Source organism: Gopherus flavomarginatus, chromosome 24 (genome assembly GCF_025201925.1).
Source record: "Gopherus flavomarginatus isolate rGopFla2 chromosome 24, rGopFla2.mat.asm, whole genome shotgun sequence".
Lineage (NCBI taxonomy): Eukaryota > Metazoa > Chordata > Testudines > Testudinidae > Gopherus > Gopherus flavomarginatus.
Genome location: NC_066640.1, coordinates 12,769,826 through 12,790,356, shown reverse-complemented (window position 1 = coordinate 12,790,356; position 20,531 = coordinate 12,769,826). Strand labels below are relative to the sequence as shown.

Genomic DNA, 20,531 nt, shown 5'->3' with positions numbered 1-20,531 from the left:
GCATGGGGGTGAATGCTAATCCATGTGCCCACTCACTCTCTGGGGTGGCAGAAGGGGTCCCTAGTGGTTGGGGGGGGTGGAATGCCAGCCCCAGCCTGATTTGTCCTGTCTGGTCTTTTAATGGCTGCAATTTAAATAGCAGAGCCCAAATTAGCCCTGCCAGGCAGCCAGGGTGCTTGGCCAGGCTTCAGTGCAGTGGGGGTATGAGCATGCTACCTCTCTCCCAGTACCCAGGCTCCCCCTCCATTGCTCCAGCTGGTCCTGCCAGGGAGGGATGTGACAGGCCGGGGCCTGTAGGGAAATGGAGGCACAGCAAGGGGAAGAGACTCCCAGAAGCAGCAAGTGGGGGAGGAGGCAGGACCCTGGCTCTGGGCCCTGGCGTGTGAAACACCCTACCTCCCTGGGCAGGGCTGTCACGCGGGGACATGGAGTGCTGCAGTGGAGACAGCCCCAGTGGGCGCCAGCCCCAGGGCACGAAGCACCCAGCTAGGACCCGTGGGAGGGGGAAGGGCTTGGCAGGGCCAGGAAAGCCATGAAATGGGACTTGCTGCAGCGCTGGCCCCTTGGTCCTTGGCCTGTTCACAAGTGGGGGTTCGGAGGGGGGGGCAGGGCGCATTCCTCCAACGTGTACAGCTGAAAGGGTCCGATAGGCTCGTCACCGAGACCTTGTCGCACTCAAGGGGCTAATCTCTGAACACGGGGCATGTGAGCTGGGCTCTGCATTCTTGGCAAGGGCCGGCCATGGGGGGGTCAGACACAGAACAGCTCCCTATAGGGCCAGGGCTATGGGCCCCCACCCTGCCCAGCCATTGCCAGCAGCATTAGCTCATTCAGCTCGTGCAGGCAGGGGACAAGCACCCGGGCTATAACCACTGGCCACCACTGCCAGCCCCCTGCACGCACAACACGTGCTCTCCCCTTCCTCCCGCTGCTTCCCCGGCCAAAAGCCAAGGCCAGGGAGGATGGGGCCTTGGGGCTGGTTAGTCACGACTCTGCCAGGCCAGGGCCTTTCGGAATCAGCAGCCGCCTGTTACCACCTCTGACCCCAGCTGGCTACAGAAGAGAGAGGCCTTTGCCCTGCTTAGCGTGCGCCCCTATCGTTAGAGCTGGAATCTCCGGTTTCTCCGCTAAACACGTTAGCCAGAACGCCCACACGCGCGTGCCCTCGTGTGTGCACGGATGCACAGAGACAGACGTGTGCATATACCCAGGGGTGTGCGAGGCCAGGCAGACACCGCCGCATGGTGCCACCCAGATAAGTGCACACCCAGATGCATGCGTGTACCCACACGTGTAAGAGCACACACGTGTACAAACATGCACACAGCCCCTGTGTCTGGCACCTCTGAGCCAGGCTTTCTGGCCTCCCCATGGTCTCTGCTCAGTGCTGCCCCCTGCAGTTCATGTCTCACCAGGCGGCTGACGCAGGGCCACAGTGAAGCTGCTGGAGGAGACTCGCGCTGCTGTGCAGCCCAGGCTATTGGCAAAGGTAGCTGCTTACTGCCCCTGGCTAGTGGGCCGGGCAACAGGGCAGCTGGTCAGCTCAAAACCAGGCAGAGGCCCTGCCAAGTCCGGCCACGTCCTGTGCACCAGCCGGGGGCTGTGTCTGGGTCACTAATAATCACCCCTGGCTCTGACCTAGGACTTTTCCTCGGTAGGTCAAAGTGCTGTTTAGCAGAGGGCAGCGGCATGATACCATTTTACAGAGAGGGAAAGTGAGGCACGGAGTGGGGCCATGACTTGCCCAAGGCTGGTGGCAGAGCCAGGAATAGCACCCAGGTCTCCAGCGTCCCAGCCACATGCTCTATCCACCAGGCGACGGATCCAGCCAAAGCAGGTTTGCAAGGGTCGGAGTCCCGTGTCACAGCCCCAGAGCCCTCAGAATCAGACGCTGCTGAACCGCGGCCACAGGAGTTTAACTGGGAACAGTATTTCTAGGCCTTACCCCAGCCCAGACCCTGTGCTGCCAACATGCTGCAGCTAGCGACCCACAGGTCCTGCTCCCCGGGCCCTGGGCTCTCTGGGGCCTCACAGCTCTGCCCATCTCCCTCGCTCCCTCTCTGCAGCCCCCCACATTCACATCCTGCTGTGCCAGCCCCCCCCCGCCCCCGCTGTCCCTGGCAGTTTGTGCACCCCTCAGCGCTGGGACAGTGCATATGGCCAACCCTGCTCTTCGCCTGCTCCCCCCAACCTCAGCACCAGCTGGCACCTGCGACACCCTCACCCCCAAGCCAGAGTGTGGCTGGAACCACTGGGCCAGGCCGGGCCTCCTTGGGCAGGGACGAGTTTAGACTCAACGGGGCCCAGAACCAACCAGACACCCCTGAACCCCAGTCACCTGCCCCCAGCTCCTTCACCTTCCTCCGTTCCCCCTCCAGCTGGCTCCCTCCCCCTCTGTACCCTCCCACACTTGGACTCCTGGGTTCTCTTGCCTCCTCAGAGCGCCTCCCTCCATCACATAACCTGAGCTTTCCGTGCCCCCTTCCCATCCTGGCCCCAGTCTGGGTGGGATCCTGGCCCAGCAGGCCCCTTCCCCCCCCTCCGCCAGCGCAGAACGGTCAGGCCTGGCCCAGCTCCAGCCCCAGCCCCAGCCCCCACAGCAACTCCCCAGTTTGCCTGGCCACCGGCCCCAGCTATTCTAGGCAGCCTGGCGCCCCCCCGCCAGGCCTGCTGCTCCAGCTCCCCTTTGGGAGCCACCCATGAAGACCAAGGCCTGTTTGCTGAGCTGCAAATCCCAGTGGGTGAAGCTCCTGGGCCAGCGTTGGCACCGGGCAAATGGGCACCTCCAGGCCCTGCTGGTTCCAGGGGGCAGAGCGAAAAGGACTTGTGTCTCCACAGCACCCCTCCAGCCAGGGAGCAGGGTTTGATCATCACATGGGGTCCCATAAGAGCCCCTAATGGGCCTGCCCCGGGCCGCCACGTCACCTCAGCCGCCCTGTGTCCGTGTCCATGCCAGGCCTGGCGCTGGGCAGCAGGTCTGGCTCCTGGGGCCAGGAGAGAGTCCCGGGTGAGGAGCACCAGAGGCAGCTACAGGGAGTGGGCCATGTCAAGGGAATACTGTAGGCGCTCCCGCAGGGCCGGGGCGCAGCCCCCTGCAGCCAGGGCGCCCAGCGGGAAGGTGGCACTGACGTGCTGCTCATCGATGAAGGTCAGGAGGTGCCCATCACCTGGGCAGCTCAGCACCAGCTTGGTGTGGTCGTGATAGAAATTGACCTGCGGGGCAGAGATGGGAGAGTGAGTGACACAGCGTCCCACAGAACCTGGGCCAGGAGAGAGTTAATAACCCCCCAAGCACATATTGGGAGGGGGCAGGGAGCTCAGCTGGTGGCCCCGGCTGCTGGGATCAGACAATGGGACCAGCTCCCATGGGCTTAGGGGGTTCTGGCTGCGGGGTGGGGGCTCCTGCTCCACCCCCTCCCCCTTGCCCTCTAATTCTGCCCCCTCTGCCCCCTGACTGCCAGCCCCCAGCTGCGCTTGCACGTACGCCCCCCTTTCACAAGGGGCTTCCAGCCCCCGCTGCCACTGTCCGGCCCTGCTGCCAGGAGAGGGCCTTGGGTGTGTGTGGGGGGGGGGGGTCACAGACCACAGCCCTGCTGAGCCCCACATTCCCCACTATTCCAGCCCCGGGCCTGTCACCCCAGCCAGGCTGTGCTGCAGCCCATGGGGAGGGTGGAACGCGGCTGAGGCCGTCAAATTCATTTCACTTGTGACACTGGGTAGACCAGTGCTACCTAGGTCTGCAGAGGTCCTGTGTCGGGCGGGAGGAGCCAGAGCCTGGGGAGTGGCTTGGGGATAGTGGGGATGGCGGTTGGGGAGAACCGCTGTGGGATGGGGTGAGGAGGATGGAGGCGGGAGAGGCTCGGGAGAGGGGGGAATGGCCACGGGGCAGGAGGATGGGGGGAGAGGCTTGAGAGGGGAGGAGTGGCCATGGGGCAGGGGGATGCGGGAGAGGCTCAAGGATTCGCTGGGGAAGGAGAGGCTCGGGAGAGGGGGAAGCGGTCATGGGGCAGGAGGAGGACAGGGGGAGAGGCTCGGGAGGGGGGGACCGGCCACGGGGCAGGAGGACACGGGGGGGAAGAGGCTCAAGGATGCGCTGGGGGAGGAGAGGCTCGGGAGAAGGGGGAATGGCCTTGGGGCAGGGGGATGGGGGAGAGGCTCGGGAGGGGGGGACCGGCCATGGGGCAGGAGGACGCGGGCTGGGGGGGGGTGGGGGAAGAGGCTCAAGGCCCTGCGCCGGGGGAGGAGAGGCTTGAGTGGGGGGCGGGGGGGGAGTGGCTCAAGGCTGCGCCGGGGGGGGGTTACCTGCAGCGTCCCATTGCTGAAGAGCATCAGCAGTGCCCGGTCCGACTTGGCGCAGCACAGGAGACAGGGGGCGTCCGTGGAGCTGCTGGGACCCGCCGGCTCGTCCCCCCCCTGCCAGCAGGAGCAGCGTCAGGCGGATGGCTGGGCCGGGCGGGGGCACCGAGTGTGGCTCCCCCGTATAGCCCCCCATGCAGGCACAGCCCAGAGGGGATGGGAGATTCACCTGGGGCGCAACCCCTGGGTCCGCTGCCACAGCCACGGCTGGGCCCCTCCCCTGCCAGCGGGGGCAGCCCAGGCAGGGCGCAGGGATGGACCACGCTGCCCATGGCATTGCACCCTGGGGCCTCCCCCAGCTGCCACTGGCATATCCCGCCCTGCCCAGCCCCAGGGTCTCACCTCCAGCAGCTTCTGCTGCATGTACTGGGAGAAGAAGTGCAAGATGCCCATCTTCATGGCCAGGGAGGCGGGCACGGCGCTCCGGGGGAAGGACATGGCCTCCCCGTGCCCCGGGCAATAGCAGACACGCCTGGAAGGAAGCAACAAAAAGCCGCAAGGCTGGAGCAATGACCCAGGGGCTGGGAGGGCACCAGGCAGAACCCCTGGAGAGGGGGCAGCAGGTGTCCCAGGTACCCAGAGACCTGCCAGGGCAGGTGCCGGGCAAGGTGGGTGTCAGGGACTGAGCAGAGGGTTGGGGGGAGGTGTGGAGGTATCTACCGCTGTGTGGGCAGAGGGTCATGGGTGGCTGAAAGGGGGTGACTGTGCAGAGGGCTCCAGGGGTGGCAAGGCAGATGCTGAGCTGGGTGCTGGCAAGGTAGAGGGCCAGGGTGGGGGCAGAGGGCATAAGGTAAGGCAGGTGCCTGGGGGAGGGGGCAGAGAGCCAGGTGGGTGCCCGGGGGATACCTACGGTGACTGCAAGCACAGGGCGAGGTGGGTGCCATCGGCGAGCAGGGCGCCCGTGGTGCCATCCGAGAGCAGGTAGCCGAAGCCATACTTGTTGGAATAATCCACCCACCTGGTGACCCAGAGGACGGGCGGTGCCAGGAGCTGCACAGGGTTGTGCTCGCCTGCAAGGAGAAAGAGGAGCCTGAGGCTCAGCAGAGAGGCCCCCACAGGCCCCCAGTGCCCGGCAGCTGGGGAGAACCCTGACAGAGCAGGTGGGGTCAGGAGGCAACCTGAGCAGTGCCCCACTGGCCTGGCCTGACCCCTGGACCAGCCAGGCCCAGTGGGGCAATCCCACCCCCCAGCACAGGGTCCCAGTCCCTGCCACGCGGCCCAAGGGCTGGACAGTGGCTCAGCTGGAACCTGCATGCAGGGTGGGTCCAGTCAGCCCAGCCCAGACTCCACCCGCATCCGGCCAGGTTCGCATGGGGGGCTTGGTGCTCGGGCTGAGGAAGGCCCAGGGGATGATGGAGCTCGGCGTGCAGGGGTTTGGGGTTCCCCAGCGCCAGGGTCCCTCTTACCCAGAGGCATGTTCTCCAGGCAGCTGCTCAGCACCCTGGTGACTGACTGCACCGCACTCGCCACACTCCAGCCTGCATCTGGTGCAGAGACGGGGCCGGGATCAGGGCACCATGTACGGCACCTGCTGTAGGCCTGGCAGGGTCACCCCTCTGCTCCCCACCTTCCAGCCCCCACCACTACACCCCACTCCCCTGCCAGAGCCAGGGAGAGAACCCAGGGGCCCTGATCCCCCACCCCCATCAAACCACTACACCCCACTTCCCTGCCAGAGCCAGGGAGAAAACCAGGAGTTCTGATCCCCACCCCCCATCAAAGCTGCACCCCACTCCCTTCCCAGAGTCAGGGTGAGAATCCAGGGGTCCTGATCCCCCACCCCCATCTAACCGCTAGACAATGCTTCCCCAAGTGAGCATAGCAGGTGGCTGGATTCATTTCTCTGCCCAGCCAGCCCCATGTGCTCTTGTGCCCTGAGTCCCTCCCCCCACAACTAGTGGGGCTGTTGCCCCAACAGGAAGCAGCAAGGGAACCCGGGGGGCCACACCAGGGGGAGGTGTAGGGTTGCCAACTCTCCTGGTTTTGCCAGGAGTCTCCCAGAATCAGGCCCTATCTTCCCAAGGCTACTGAAGCCAAACCGGAGATTTTTAGGTGCTAACAAAGTCTGGGAGCTGTGGGGGCGATGCCCTCAGGGAGGGGCAGTATGCAAAGCCTCCCCCTCACCTCCCAAGCACCACAGCAACATGCTGGCCGATTCCGGGAGCAGCGCGCAGGGGGGCAGCATGTGGGGCACCCCAGCCCCGCGGCGTTGCAGAGGGGCTAAGGCAGGTTCTGCCCCGGCAGCTCCCATTGGCCACAGCTCCCGGCCCATGGGGGCTGCAGAGTTGGCACTCAGGGCACGGGCAGCACATGGAGACCCCTGCCCCACCCAGGGGCCGCAGGGACATGCCGGCCACTTCCAGGAGCGACATGGGGCCGGGGCAGGCAGGGAACCTGCCTTAGCTCTGCTGGGCTGCCCACCCAGAGCCCATACCCCTTATCCCCTTCTGCACCCCAACCCCCTGCCCCAGCCCAGAGCCCCCTCCTGCACCCAAACTCCTTCCCAGAGCCCGTACCCCTCACCCTCTCCTGCACCCCACGCATCTGCCCCAGCACTGAGCCCCCTCCCGCACCCAAACTCCTTCTCAGAGCCCGTACCCCTCACCCTTTCACGCACCCCACCCCTCTGCCCCAGCCCTGAGCCCCCTCCTGCACCCAAACTCCTTCCCAGAGCCCGTACCCCTTATCCTTTCACGCACCCCACGCATCTGCTCCAGCCCTGAGCCCCCTGCTGCACCCAAGCTCCTTCTCAGAGCCCGTACCCCTCACCCTTTCACGCACCCCAACCCCCTGCCCCAGCCCAGAGCCCCCTCCCGCACCCAAACTCCTTCTCAGAGCCCGTACCCCTCACCCTTTCACGCACCCCACCCCTCTGCCCCAGCACTGAGCCCCCTCCCGCACCCAAACTCCTTCTCAGAGCCCGTACCCCTCACCCTTTCACGCACCCCACCCCTCTGCCCCAGCACTGAGCCCCCTCCCGCACCCAAACTCCTTCTCAGAGCCCATACCCCTCACCCTTTCACGCACCCCACGCATCTGCCCCAGCACTGAGCCCCCTCCCGCACCCAAACTCCTTCCCAGAGCCCGTACCCCTCACCCTTTCACGCACCCCACCCCTCTGCCCCAGCACTGAGCCCCCTCCCGCACCCAAACTCCTTCTCAGAGCCCGTACCCCTCACCCTTTCACGTACCCCACCCCTCTGCCCCAGCACTGAGCCTCCTCCCGCACCCAAGCTCCTTCTCAGAGCCCGTACCCCTCACCCGCACTCCACCCCTCTGCCCCAGCCCAGTGAAAGTGAGTAAAGCTGGGGGACAGCAAGCGAGGGAGGGAGGGTGGCTGGAGTGAGTGGGGTGGGGTCTCAAGGCAGAGGGCGGGGCAAGGGTGTTTGGTTTGTACGATTAGACAATTGACAACACTAGGGACGTGGGGGGGCTCGTAGGCCCAGCAGGCTCCCGGAAGCCCTACTGGGGGCTGCTCCGAGCCCATGGCCAAGGGAGGTGGAGGCTGAGAGAGGTGTCTGGTCTGGGGGCCCAACAGGAGGCCCCCCAGGGCCTGATCCCCAGCAGGGGCTCAGCACATGCCGCTCCCAGCTGGCATCGGGCCCCAGATGTCTCCAGCCAAGAACCCTCCCAAATTCCAGGCCCCACAGCTGGAGGGCAATCTGGGAAATGTGGCTTCAAATTTTGTCCCAGGCTACCGGCCCCGCCCCTCCCGAGCTATAAGGATCAAAATCGCCCCCCCCCCCCGCCTCCGTGTTTCTGCTCCAATGGGCTCCAGTGCCCCCCGGGACGCCTGCCTGGCATGGGGTGCTCTGTTGGCCCAGCCAGCACCCGCAGCCCCCAGCATCCACTTACAGTCGGCACCAGAGCGGTTGGGCCTGAGGGCTCCTGTCATGAGCAGATGGATGGAGACCATGCTGGGGGCCTCAGCGAACGGCGCAGCCTGGACACGGCCTCTTTCCACCTGCCAGGGAGACGGGGACTGCGGGTGAGAGAGGGGAGAGCCGGGGCTGCAGACCCTCCTCCAGGTCCCTCCCCGCCCTCTTGCCCCTGGACCCCTCCTACCTCGCTGTGCCACTCCAGGCTGGGCAGGTTCTGAGCCTGCTGAGATCGGCTCATCAGCCTCTCCGGCTCCTTCGCGGGCACTGGGCTACCTGGATGGAGACACAGCGGAGCCATGATGTGACATGGGCACTGCCGAGCCCGGCCCAGAGCACGGGGGGCCGCGGCCGCTTGACTCACCTGCCCGGGGCTCCTGGCACTGCAACCCCCTGAACAGCACCTTGGCCGCCTTCTTCAGGAGCTTGCCGATCGGGCTGGGCAGGGCGAAGACGGGCACCGAGTGGCAGGCGCGGGATGGCAGCTTGTCCGGAGTGAAACCCTGGGAGACAAGAGCCACGTTACTCCATTCCTGGCCGTACCACATGCTAGTGCCACGGAGGAGGCAGGGCAAGGACCCCACAGTTCCTACAGGGACCAGGGCTAGAAGGGGCCCCAGATGCCAGGGATGGTGGAAGTAACCCAGAGGGGCTGGAGAGGTTGGAGCACCAGCCCAGGGACTTGGGGCACCATGTTGGGGGCTGGATACAAGGACCTGCCAGTGCCCGCGCCTGGATGCTATTTGCTTTGGTTTGCACTGGGCATGGCCACAGCTCTTTGCAGCTGAGCTAAGGGCAGTTCCGGGGGCTTTGGGCGAGGGGAAGTGGCTTTCTTCCTAAGACAGGGCAGCACAGGTGCACGCCCACCCTGGGCACCTAGACGGGGTCCACGGGTACAAGTGCAAGACCCGCCATCAGGCCCGGCTCTACCAAGCTTAAATCCAAGCAAGCGGCATAGCGACCTGGCACACGGGGTCGCAGCGCCACCCAGGATTGGTGCCCGCCAGGAGCAACTCGCCCGTCCCAGCAGCGCCCAGACCTGGGTGAAGAACTCGTGCTCCAGCACCTCCTCCAGGCTGGGCCGCTCCAAGGGGCTGGGCGCCAGCAGGCGGCCGATCAGCTTCCTGGCACCTGGCGAGAGGTGGTTGGGGGTGGGGTACCGGCCCTCCCGGATGCACTGGTACATCTCCTGCTTGCGGGTGATCTCAAAGGGGGGGCAGCCTGTCAGAGCGGTGTACCTGGGGCGAGGGAAGGCAGCCAATCAGAGCCTCCCCAGCGCACCACGGCAGGCACAAACAGCCAATCAGAGCATTCCCTAGAGGGGAACGGCCCCATGCCCCATTCCCCACCCCACTGAACCAGCCTGTTCCTCACCCTGGGGCCGGATCAGAGCTGGTGCCCCATTCCCCACCCCACCGAACCAGCCTGTTCCCCACCCTGGGGCCGGATCAGAGCCGGTGGCCCATAGAGTCAAAAAGCCCCATGACCCATTCCCCACTCCACTGAACCAGCCTGTTCCCCGCCCTGGGGCCGGATCAGAGCTGGTGCCTCATATCCCATTCCCTCCCCACTGACCCAGCCCTGCCCACCCCTCTCGGAGGCATTTGCCCAGTCGCAGCCTGGCACCTCACTCACAGGATGCAGCCCAGGGCCCAGATGTCGGACTGGAAGGAGTGCCCCTTCTTGGCGATCACCTCGGGGGCCAAGTAGTTGGGCGTCCCACACACCACGCTGCAGGGGGAAAAGGAACAGGAGGTGAATCCATGAAGTGCCCTGGCGAGGCCGCAGGCTGAGCTGGGCCAGCACTCACCCCCGTCTCGGGCCGGCCTGCTCATCTCTTGTCGCCAGCCCCAGGTCACCAAGCTTCACCTGCATGTTCTTCGTGAGGAAGAAGTTACCTGTGGGGTTAAGAGAGGTCAGCTGCTGAGCGCACTCCAGGCAGTTTTCCAGACCCAGGGCCAGAGTCACCCCCCTTTACAGATGGGGAAACTGAGGCTGGCTCCAGCTCACACAAGGAATCCATAGCAGGGCTGGGAACAGTGTCCTGGCTCCCAGGCTCTAGCCACTAGACCATGCTGCCGGGGAGAAGGGAACATGGATTCTAGCACCAGAGCAGGGCGTATGCAGGGCTGTCTGTGCTGGTATATTTCTATACAGCTGCTCAAACAGCTGTGGAGACGGGAGTAGCCCATGGCTCTGGATGGGGCCTCCTCAGTAGCCCTGGTGGCTTTGTGTGCGCCCCAGGGGAGCAATAAATCACAGGCAGGACGGAGGCCCTTCCCAGCCCAGAGACTGCTTGGCAGGGAGAGAGGCCGCACCTGGGGGTCCCCACGTAGCTCCCCCTCCACGGGGCAGCCCCTACATGGAGCGCTGGCTCCCGGGCTCCCATTCAGAAGCATGAAGTCACGCTGGTGGCATTTACTCGCAACAAGCCAGACGGCCAGACGCGTTGCTGGGGTATTTATAACCCCTCTGCAGCCCCCGGCCTCCTTCGGGTGGGGTCTCAGAGGCCAAGGTGAAGGGCACAGGGGCGATTAACTCCTTCATTGCTGCTCAGGGCTTCAAGCTTCGAAAGGGTCCCCAGGAAGATGCTGCTGCATTGCTGTGGGGCACAGATCAATCCATCCAAGGGTCTGAGCCGTCTGGGAGTTCAGTCCCATCTCCCCATGCCACAGCAGGGGAGCTGAGAGGAAGGAGAAGGATGTGACCTGCCTCAAGTACAGTTAGAAAAAGAACCCAGGAATCCTGACTCCCAGCCACTACTGTTCCTCTGTTCCCCCCACCTCTTGGACCAGAATCCCAGAACCAGGACCAGAACCCAGGAGTCCTGGCACCCCAGAACCAGCTCAACACTTCTCATGGCTGGAGAGGGGACCCAGGTGCTCCAACTCCCAGCCCCTTCCCTCCGCTCCCTCAACCTACAGGGCCGCCCTCCCAGAGCTGAGACCAGAACCCAGGAGTCCTGACACCCAGCCACCTGCTCCACAGGCCTCAGAGTTGGTAAGAAGACCCAGGAGTTCCAACCCCCCCGGCCTCCCCACACTCCAATCCATTGCACCTCCCAAGCATAGAACCTAGGAGTCCTGATTTCCACGCCCTGGCTGTAACTAGTAGGCAGTACTGCCCTCCTGTCCCCATAGGGTGCCTTCCCCACTGCAGCCAAGTCCCCTAGCACATCCATTCATTAGGCGAGGACACTGGAGGGGTGGGGTGGGATCCAGTTTCCTCTGCCAGCCGCTTTCCCATGGGCACCTGCTCGGCATCAGAGGGCGATGTGTAAGCTGGCGATTCATCACTCGCAAGGTCTCTCCCCCTGCACCCTTTGAAGATCCCCCCTCCTCCTGGCATCACCCTGTGCTCCAGCCGGCCCCAGGCCTGAGCCACATACTCAGCTTGAGGTCACGGTGGATGATGCCCTGCTGGTGGAGGTAGCGCAGCCCAGCAATGATCTGCCTCAGGTAATATCGGACTTCTGGCTCCGTCAGAGTTTTCCTGGCCTTCAGGATGTGGGCAAGGGACTGGGGATGGGCAGAGAAAAGCAGATCAGTGACAGATCTGGTCCAGCACAGCACACGGGCCTCCTCTCGACGGCATGGTCCATGGTGCTGGTAACCCCCAATCCCGTCTTTTGGGGATAGATTGGATCAGGGAGGGGGCAGAGGGGCTTGAGTCAAACCCATCGCCCCTTCCTCTGACCCTCGACATCTGGGCCTGACTTCCACATTTCCAGCCCATCTCCGCTTGTGGGAGGTTCAGTGGAGCTGCTGGAGGCAGGTGAGTTGCTCTAGTATCGCCTCTGAAAGCTGCCCTACCCCTTCACTTCGTTAACCAGAGTCAGCCCTGAAAAACAAACCCGTCTGTCCCTTTCAGTCAGCCAGATCGAGCGCTGTGTTTAGAGTGACGACTCTGCTGCTCCCAGGAAATCGTCCGCTGCCTCGGTGTAATTTAGAGCAGCCTAAGGACTACCTACCCTTAGTCTGGATTATAGTAACGCCCAGGAGCCCTGGCTGAGATCAGATCCCCCGTGGGCCAGGTGAGACAGACCCCACCCCGAATTGCTCTGAGTCAAAAGGAGACAAAGAATGGAAGGGAGGGGAAAGTGACACACTTAAGGTCACACCCAGTGGATCACAGGCAGGGAGGGACCAGAACCCAGATCTCCAGGATCCGAGCACCATATCTGCTCCCTGCTCTCCCAGTGCTAGTCAAACAGGCCTCTCGTGATGTGTTGCAAGCCAGATAAAGGCCGGTCTCATATTTTCAAGCCAGATTTGCAGACCCCAGAGGATTGGAAAAGATCCAGGAGAGGCGCCCAAGTTATTATGGCCGCAAATGCGTGTGGGCTCCTAACTTTCCTGGATTTCAGCAGAAGTTGAGTGCAAATGCCTTGGAGGTTCTGAGTCTAGGTATTTCTTTGAACAGGACTTGGCTCCCTTCCCTGACGAGCTCCAGGGCCCAGTGCCTCGGCTCAGCTCGGCTCACCTTGTGGCTGCAGTACTCCAGGATCATGTAGATGTTGTCTCGGTCAGCAAAGTGCCGGTGGAAGCCCACGACGTGCTGATGGCTCAGGTGGCTGTGCAGCTCGATTTCCCTCTCAACCTGCGGGAGGAGAATTGCAGACACACACACAACGAGCAAGCAAAACGAGTCACGAGCCCGAAGCGCTGGAGTCAGCTCGAATCATACAGCGCTGTGGAAAACACACACGCACGCTGCTCCCCGGCGGGGGCCGTGCACGCTGGGTCCTCGTGCCCAGCTAGGAGTTTCACAGCTGTCAGCATTGCACTCACAGCCCCTGGGAACTTTATGATAGAAGTAGGGGTAGAACTCAAATCATTCTGCTACTGGAGCGATAGGAGAAACCCCATTAGCTGCTAGCAGTATAGGGCCTATGAAACACAGCTTTGCAGTTCAGATCCCGGCCTGTAGGTGGCAGCTGTGCACACCGACCCACCACTGGCCCTTTCATTAGAGTCAGAACCCAGCTCCTTCACAGCATTCATGCTTTTTTCCTGATGCCAACATGAGCTGGTAAAATGACAGCAAGACTGAGACATTAACGAGATCGGACACGTCTCTCGGGCAAGAGGGCGTTGGCAGACAGTGTGCGCAAGGGAAATCACACCTCTGCCACTGAAATGCAGCTGGCTCTGCAGTGGAATCTCAATCTTCAGTGCTCAGGAGCAATGGTGTCCCTACGCGTAGGAATGAGACGTGGTCTCACCCTGCGCTGACATTTGAGGCTGCTGCTCATCTGTGCATGGTCCGTGGTTTGGTCTGTGATCCTCAGAGACTGTGTCTCAGCGGGGGGGCTGGGCGACAGGAATGTGGAGAGTCTGCGGTGGGAGGGGGGGCTTCTTTGTTTGCCCTGGGGTTTAACCCCCACCCCTGCCCCCAAGATTGAGGTATGGGGTGAGGGGGCCCGGGAATCCCTTGTAAAGAAGGGAAGGGGCTTGGCGGCGGGAGGGGTATAGATGAGCCCCGGGTGCTGGCAAGGAAAGGGTTAACCTTCCCCTTAGTTCATGGGTGTCTGCCCCCAGCACAGGCAGCCCAGCTGGGAGAAGGCAGAACAGGGCCCAGCTGCAGCCAATTGCTCCTCTGGGGGGGATGATAAGAGGGGGAGGGGGCATGACCTCTAGGCTCACCCGGCCAGACCCCTCCTCTCTCTGGCCAGTGTGAGATGCTTCCTCCCCACCCCCACCGAGTAACCCCCGACTCACCTTCCCCCTGCTCTCCAGCCGGGAGATGCGGGACTGGGGGACGATCTTGATGGCGTAGATTTTGCCAGTGGATGTGTCCGTGAACTTGTAGCATCGGCCGAAAGCCCCCTGCGCGCAAGGAGGAGCTGTGAGGATTCTGGTAACATGGGGCTGCATCCTGCTCCCCTGGCCCTGTGGGGACTTGTACCCGGGGGAGCTTCCCTGGGAAAAAGCCATGGGGGCTGGGCAACCGGGGAGGGTCGTTCCCACCTTGACGGTGCCTCCAATGATGACCCTTGGCCCTTCCATTTGAGGGGCTCAGGCTCACCCTAAGGGGGCTGATCCTTGTTTTGCAGAGGGAGAAAATAGCTGTGCCTGGTCCAACGTCCCGTGGCAGGTCAGTGACAGTAGCAGGACTGGAACCCAGGAGTCCTAGGCTGGGCTCGCCTCCCAGAGATGGGACGTTCCAAACCCTGCTTTAACTCCTAAAGCCTGCTCCCCTCAATGCCAGAGCCCTGAGGCCCCATTGCTGGCTCTAACCACTAGGCAGCAGGGCCCATGCTGAGCCTCACATGCTGCACAAGGCTCCTGCCTTTCCGGTAGGGAGAGTACATGTTGTGGGCAGCTTTGCAAGGCAGATGGGTCTCTCCTGCTTCCTGACGTGGCCGCTCCTGCCTGCCAACGCAGCTCTCTTGAAAGAGACAAAGTCACCCTGCTGCAGGTGCAGCAGCAGCTGACGAGCGAGTTGCTTTGCCTCTGTGCCTCAGTTTCCCAAAGGAGAGCGCAGCAGTTTCCACAACAAAATGCCCATTCACCACCGGGCTCCGCTTCCCCTCGATGTTTGGCTCCAGGTTCAAGGCCAGACTGCAAAGCTACTTAATCTGGGCCGAGGGCCTCTTCCCTTCTCTGCTTGGCAACAGCTACACCCCAACAGCTTCCCCACCCACCCCTCTCCTGGCAACAGCTACACCCCAACCCGCAGCGACTATGCAGACTACCTCTCTCTGTGATCCAGTTCCTGCCTCACCACTGTCTGGTAGCGCAGTGAGGTCAGCACAGGATGTTAGGCTATGAACAGAGATGGGGAATGAGACAGAGAAGTCTCTAGGTGCTAGAACTCAGGGTTCTGGGGGGAGGCTGCCTCAACCCCCCCTGGCTTGAAGTAGTAGTGACGACCCAAATACATGGTTTCCACCTTTAGTACCTCCACTATAAAAGTTTGCAGCACCACTGGATGGCCAACCCCTCACTGTGCCTCAGTTTACCCATCACAGGGGCTGTGAGACAGAGGCCTTGTCTGGAGGGAAGGGGGGCGGGATGCAGCAGCGCCAGTAGGGAGCAAGCCCTGCTTTCCGGGCGTGGGCTAGTGGGCCCCTGGCATTGAGCCGGGCTGGGCACTCTGCCCTGAGCCATCCCAGCCTCCGGCACCCAGGACCTGCAGCGACAGCACGGAGCAGGGCCCTAACCAGTGCATTAGCCTGCTCCGTCCAGGGTAACTTTACGAGCTCGGGGCTTCCCTTGGCAGACTTGTCGGGAGCTGGCCGCAGCAGGAGGTCCTGGGGCCAAGCGCCTCTGATCCCTGGATTCCCAGGTCACTGGCATCAGGGCAAAGTAGGTGTAAACAGCTGCCCCTGACTGGTGTAAGGGATGGACAGTGCGATGGAGGATTGGGCCTGGGGTATTAGGGAGGGTAAGGAGCGAGGTAGCTCATTGTTCCCTTTGCACCCAGGAGGAAGAGCCCCCGACGACTCATTCATGAGTTGTAACTTCTCCCTGGTAAGTGGCTTCCAGACCCTCAGAGGAGCGAGGGCACCTCTGGCAGACCCCCGCTGTGAGCGCGGCCCGCTGCTAATCAGCTGCTGCTTCTGCAGCGAGTGCACCCCACGGGCTTCGGCTAACGTGGTACATCCTGATCCCTAGAATCAGCAGAGATTCTCCTGAATCAGCCCATGGCCTGCTGCAGCTTGGAGCTGGGGTCTAGTGAGAGCAGTGGGGGGGCGCTGGATTTTAATCCCAGCTCTCAGAAGGGAATGGTGTCTAGTGGATCCAGTGGGAAAGGGGTAGGCATCAGGACTCCTGGGTTCTATGTCCAGCTCTGTCACTGATTAGATGACCTTGGGCAAATCGCCCTTCTCCCCCGTGCCTCAGTTTCCCCATCTAAACTGGAGACCACAATGACTTACCTACTTCACGGGGGGGAGGGAGGGGGACTGAACGAGTTTAATCCATTGCCAGCGTCCGGTGGCAGGTGCTAGAGAAGCGCAGAAGTCGCACTGTCTCCATCAGATGCGCACACACAGCCGCTGTCAGACTCTGCCCCCTGACAGCCCTGGGGGGAATTGGCTTCCTAGAACCGCCTGAAAGCAAATAAAAGAGGTACCTTTCCCAAGAGCTGGCCCCTCCTGTACAGCGTCCCGGTGCCGGGATCCTCTAGGAAGTAGCTCAGGTTGTCTCCCTGGGCCCTCCTGCTGGCTGAATGCTCCATCCTCCCCATGGCCCACTGCTCCTGCAACTCCCCAGGCCCGCTCCCGCTCCCACCCCCTCTTCCCCCGGCTCTCTCTCCCTGCTCCCAAGGCAGAGCACTTGCAAACCTCTTATAATGCAGGAAGGGGGCTTGCTCTCCCCTTCGCCTGCCGATTGGACACCCAAGATCTGGGCTCAAGACTCCACAACTTGGGGGCGGGCAGAGAGGAGGGGCCGGCAGAGCTGTTAAAGAGGAATCCAGATTTGGCAGAGCAGCTGCGCCTCCAGCACTCGCCTTAGCAGCAGCTGGGTCTCGGAGCTGGCTTGCCTGGTCCTCACCTGGAGTCCTGGGAGGGGTGACATCACGGCTGGGAGAGGTGGCATCATGGCTGGTTACTGCGGTGACGGTTGTGATGTCACACATTGAAGGGGGGGGTTATGGTAAGAGAGGAACCAGCCTGATATCTGCCCCCTTCCCTGTGAACACCTTTAGCCAGAGAAACATGGAAGATCCGTGACCCAGTCAGACCAGGGCTCTGGGGACGTTTCAGCGGCTCTGAACATGGGCGTGGGGAGGGATACGTCACAATGGAGCAGAGTGATGGGGAAGCACTGGGGTGACCAATGTCCCCTTCTGGGGTGAGGCTTGCCATGTAATAGTCCTTGTCTGTTACAATGGTGCCCAGAGACGTTGGTAGAAATCAGAGCCCTGTTGTGCTAGGTGCTGCACAGGCCCAGCCAGCCCCTCCTCTCATTGCCTAGATGGACAAAGGAGGGGGAGAAAGACAGGTGAGAAAATGGAAGCACACACAGAGAGTGAGCGTCTTGCCCATGGCCACATCCAGAATTGGTGGCAGTGGTGGGGATAGAACCCAGGCCTCCTGTGCCTCTGTCCGGGGCTGTATTTGCAAGGCTTAACCTTCACTTTGTGGAAGTAGCCTGTAACTCCAGCTGAGAACAACAGATCCCTGGCCCCATGCGGCAAGCGTTTGTGCAAAAACTCACAGCTGGGATAATGCTGCCAGGTCCATTCTGCACCCGACACACCTCCCCACCCCCATGGTACTGCCACTGCGTGCAGCCTCCTCCTCTGTGTGCTACCCCCCCACCGTTCTGCAGCTTTGCAGGGCAGCTGTTCACCAGCTGCCTTGCTCCACCCTAGAGCTGGCTGTGTTTCGGTGGGGGTGGACTGGTCCCTTCCAGAGCCGTGGCTTCATGGCTGAGCGAAAGTCCTGTGAGATGCCCAGGTGAGGAGGGCGCCATGGGACGAGTCCAGCTGTAACAATGCTCACGCCAGCAAGGAGACGCTCTGTGCTGCTTGTTTCTACTCTCCCAGGGTCCCCTCTGCAAGGGACGGTGGCCCCAGGACTGCGGGGACAGGGTGGGTTAGCTGGGAGGATGGTAAGAAACTTTCTCTGAGGTCATTTTGGAGGGGGATCTTTTTTTTGGGGGGGGTCTTCTTCCCCCTTGACCCTTAAGGTTTGTCTCCATGGAGAAACTGTGGCCACTGTTCCACAGTACAAGTGACTCTATTCTGGGATATTTATTCCACTTTGGAATTTCCTAGTGTAGACAAACCCTCCTGCCTGCCCCTCGTTGCACCCTTGAGCACCCCACTTGCATGTCCATGCACGGTGGGGGAGCCCAGCGCCCCCCCTCTGGAACTAGCTGTGCCCGGGGGGCAGCCCTAGGCCCAGGGCTGGCTTGGACTCCCCTGTCTGATCTTTCTGGCGTGACTCCCACTGGTGTCCAGCTCTTGCTGTGATCCCGGGTTTGGGTTGGGATTGATCAAAGCACTTCCTGACGCTGGGCTCGGTGGCTGGGGGGTCGTCTTGTCAGGAGTGGGAGCCCCCATGCCAGGGCCATGTGCAGCTGGCTGGAGAACCGCATGTAGGGCAGTGGGCAAAGGGGATGGAAGAGCTGTTCTAGGGTCTCTTTCATCTCTATTGTTTCTGGCCTTTATAGAGAAGCTGATTTCCCTTCCATCTCTAGGGCGTGGAGAAGGGACCCTAAACCTCCCTGATAAGGCCCCTAACACCATCCTGGGAATCCCCCAGGCACATCCCAAAGGTCCTGCCCATTCCTTCCATCCTCCCACATCTGCTGCTCACTCTCCTCTTTTGTAGAGTGCGGGGGGGGGGAAGGGTCAGAATAACCCACCCAGCACCCCTCCCCCCACTGCACTCTGGCAGCAAAGCCCCACTGAAATGCAGCCACTTCTGGGGGTGGGCACAGCTAGTGCCCAGCAACGTGAGGAGGAGGAGTGCAAATGGCAGCTCCCCGGGGATCTCTAATGCAGGCAGGATGGGCTTATGTCAATCTTGGATGTCTATGACTAGGTCTCCTCTATCCAGGTTTAACTGCGTAAGTGACCTGATTGGCAGAGGTGCCAAGTATCCACAACCCCAGTGAAGTCTGTGGGCGCTATAGGTGTGCGGTAGCTTTGCAAATCAGACCCCTTGATTGGGTGCTTAACTTGAGACACCCAGGCTGGCAAATACTGGTCTTAAATCTTGCTGTGCCTCAGTTTCCCCATCTACAAAATGCTGGGGGGGGAGGGGGGCTGTGGGCTAAATTGATGTATCTAAAGCCCAACAGGACCGTAGGATGGAACGTGCTGTAGAATGGCAGCATCTTATTGTTCTTGACCTCCGCACTGAACCAAGAGCATCTCAGTGCTTGAATCGTCCGCCTGGATCTGCCTTGGAATAAAGCAACCCTCAGAAAACCTGAAATGAAATTGGAAAGATCTCCCCGGACCCTGGCTCGGTGCCTGCAGTAGCTGGAGAGAGAGGAGAGGGGGCAGCATTCAACAAGAGATGGAAGGCGGCCACCCACTTCAGCAAGACTGTGATGGGTGAGCACTTAGTTATCTGTATTATGGTACAAATCGGGCAGTGCCGCCCTCCTCTTCCCTCGAGGCAAATGCCCTGCCCTGCCCTGCCCTGCCCTGCCCCGGAGGGACCCCTGGCTGGTGGAGGAGAGGGGAGTTCAGTCCCCATGGTGCATTCAGTGCCGGGCCTCTCTGCTGAGCTCCCAGCGAGGAGCTCCAATAACTCCCCATCCTAGTGGGCCCTTGTCCCCTGGGAGCTGGGCTGATCTTACCAGGCTAAGCTGGAGGTGAAAGGAGGATGCTGTGGTTGCCGTGGCAGTGCCACTGTTGGAGCGACGGGGTAACCAGCTCAGAAATGGGCATGCGCTGCTGGTCGAGCAGCCCCAAAGAGGGGCAACCTTCTGGGAGGCTCAGCGTGCTCCTGGGGGTCATGTGCCCCCCCCCGTGGGTGGCACTGTGCGCCTGCAGCTCAGAGAATGCAAAGGACAAGGGGCAGAGGCCATGGAAAGGGGATGAAATGGAGGAAGGGGATGAAAGGGGCATGCATGGGGCACGGGTCACTTGCTGGAGGATTCTCTGCAGCTTGAGGTCTTCAAACCACAATCTGAGGACTTCAATAACTCAGTCATAGGTTAGGGGCTTGTTACAGGAGTGGGTGGCTGAGATTCTGTGGCCTGCGTTGTGCAGGAGGCTGGACTAGATGATCATAATGGTCCCTTCTGACCTTAAAGTCTATGAGTAAAGGGAACGTAATCAGCAGGGGGGTGACTCAGTGTCTTGCCATGTCTTCCCACTCCATCAGCAAGCAGCCGGTGCCACCTGGCCGACGTCGGGGTGCACGCTCCCTCCGGGGGGCTGGTTGCAGGGGAACAAGCCGGGCTGTGATGCCAGGCCTGTGGAATGTGTGTCTGACACCAGATCTCCTGGTGTTTACAGGGGTACCTTCTGCTTTTCACTCCTGGAAGGAGAACAGGCTGCAGGGAGAGCCTGGTGGCTGTCTGGGTTTGGGGAGAAGAGGGACTTGTTTAGAAGGCAGGGTCCCCCCCGGACGCCTGGGTCCAGCATGAGCCTCATTTCCCAACTCCTGGCACCTTGGTTGGGTCCCTTTAGGTTCCGGCTGGAAGGGATGGGTCAGGCTGAGCCAGGCCGGGGGACTGAGCTGAATCCCAGGTGGCTGCCTCTCTGCTCCACCTGCAGGGGCTGCTCCAGTGCATGGGGCAGGGTGGGGGTCCCCACCCATCTGCGGATGCTGATGACAATAAAAGCAGAAGCACTTGGGAGCAGAGAGAAACCAGCCATGCA

The 20,531-nt window shown here is 61.8% G+C and overlaps 1 protein-coding gene across 1 annotated transcript; it reads right to left on the bottom strand.

The window, feature by feature from the left end:
- Nucleotides 1-3,027: 3,027 nt before the first annotated feature.
- On the bottom strand, nucleotides 3,028-16,427 carry PLK5 (polo like kinase 5 (inactive)). The gene is made up of 15 exons (XM_050933907.1): nucleotides 16,314-16,427; nucleotides 13,955-14,062; nucleotides 12,717-12,833; nucleotides 11,623-11,752; nucleotides 10,045-10,132; nucleotides 9,870-9,965; nucleotides 9,274-9,472; nucleotides 8,599-8,737; nucleotides 8,422-8,510; nucleotides 8,212-8,320; nucleotides 5,763-5,840; nucleotides 5,207-5,366; nucleotides 4,699-4,828; nucleotides 4,303-4,413; nucleotides 3,028-3,213 (listed from the first exon to the last, which is right to left on the bottom strand). Exons 1-15 carry the CDS (start codon nucleotides 16,425-16,427, stop codon nucleotides 3,028-3,030), a joined length of 1,854 nt encoding a protein of 617 aa, XP_050789864.1.
- Between the last annotated feature and the right edge of the window lie 4,104 nt (nucleotides 16,428-20,531).

Coding starts and splice junctions, on each gene's coding strand:
- PLK5 (XM_050933907.1), bottom strand. CDS start 16,427: ATGGGGAGGATGGAGCATTCAGCCAGCAGGAGGGCCCAGGGAGACAAC. Junction 11,753..12,716: donor TGGAGTACTGCAGCCACAAG/GTGAGCCGAGCT, acceptor GCCCATCCCCAG/TCCCTTGCCCACATCCTGAA. Junction 3,214..4,302: donor TCAGCAATGGGACGCTGCAG/GTAACCCCCCCC, acceptor TCTGCCCCGCAG/GTCAATTTCTATCACGACCA.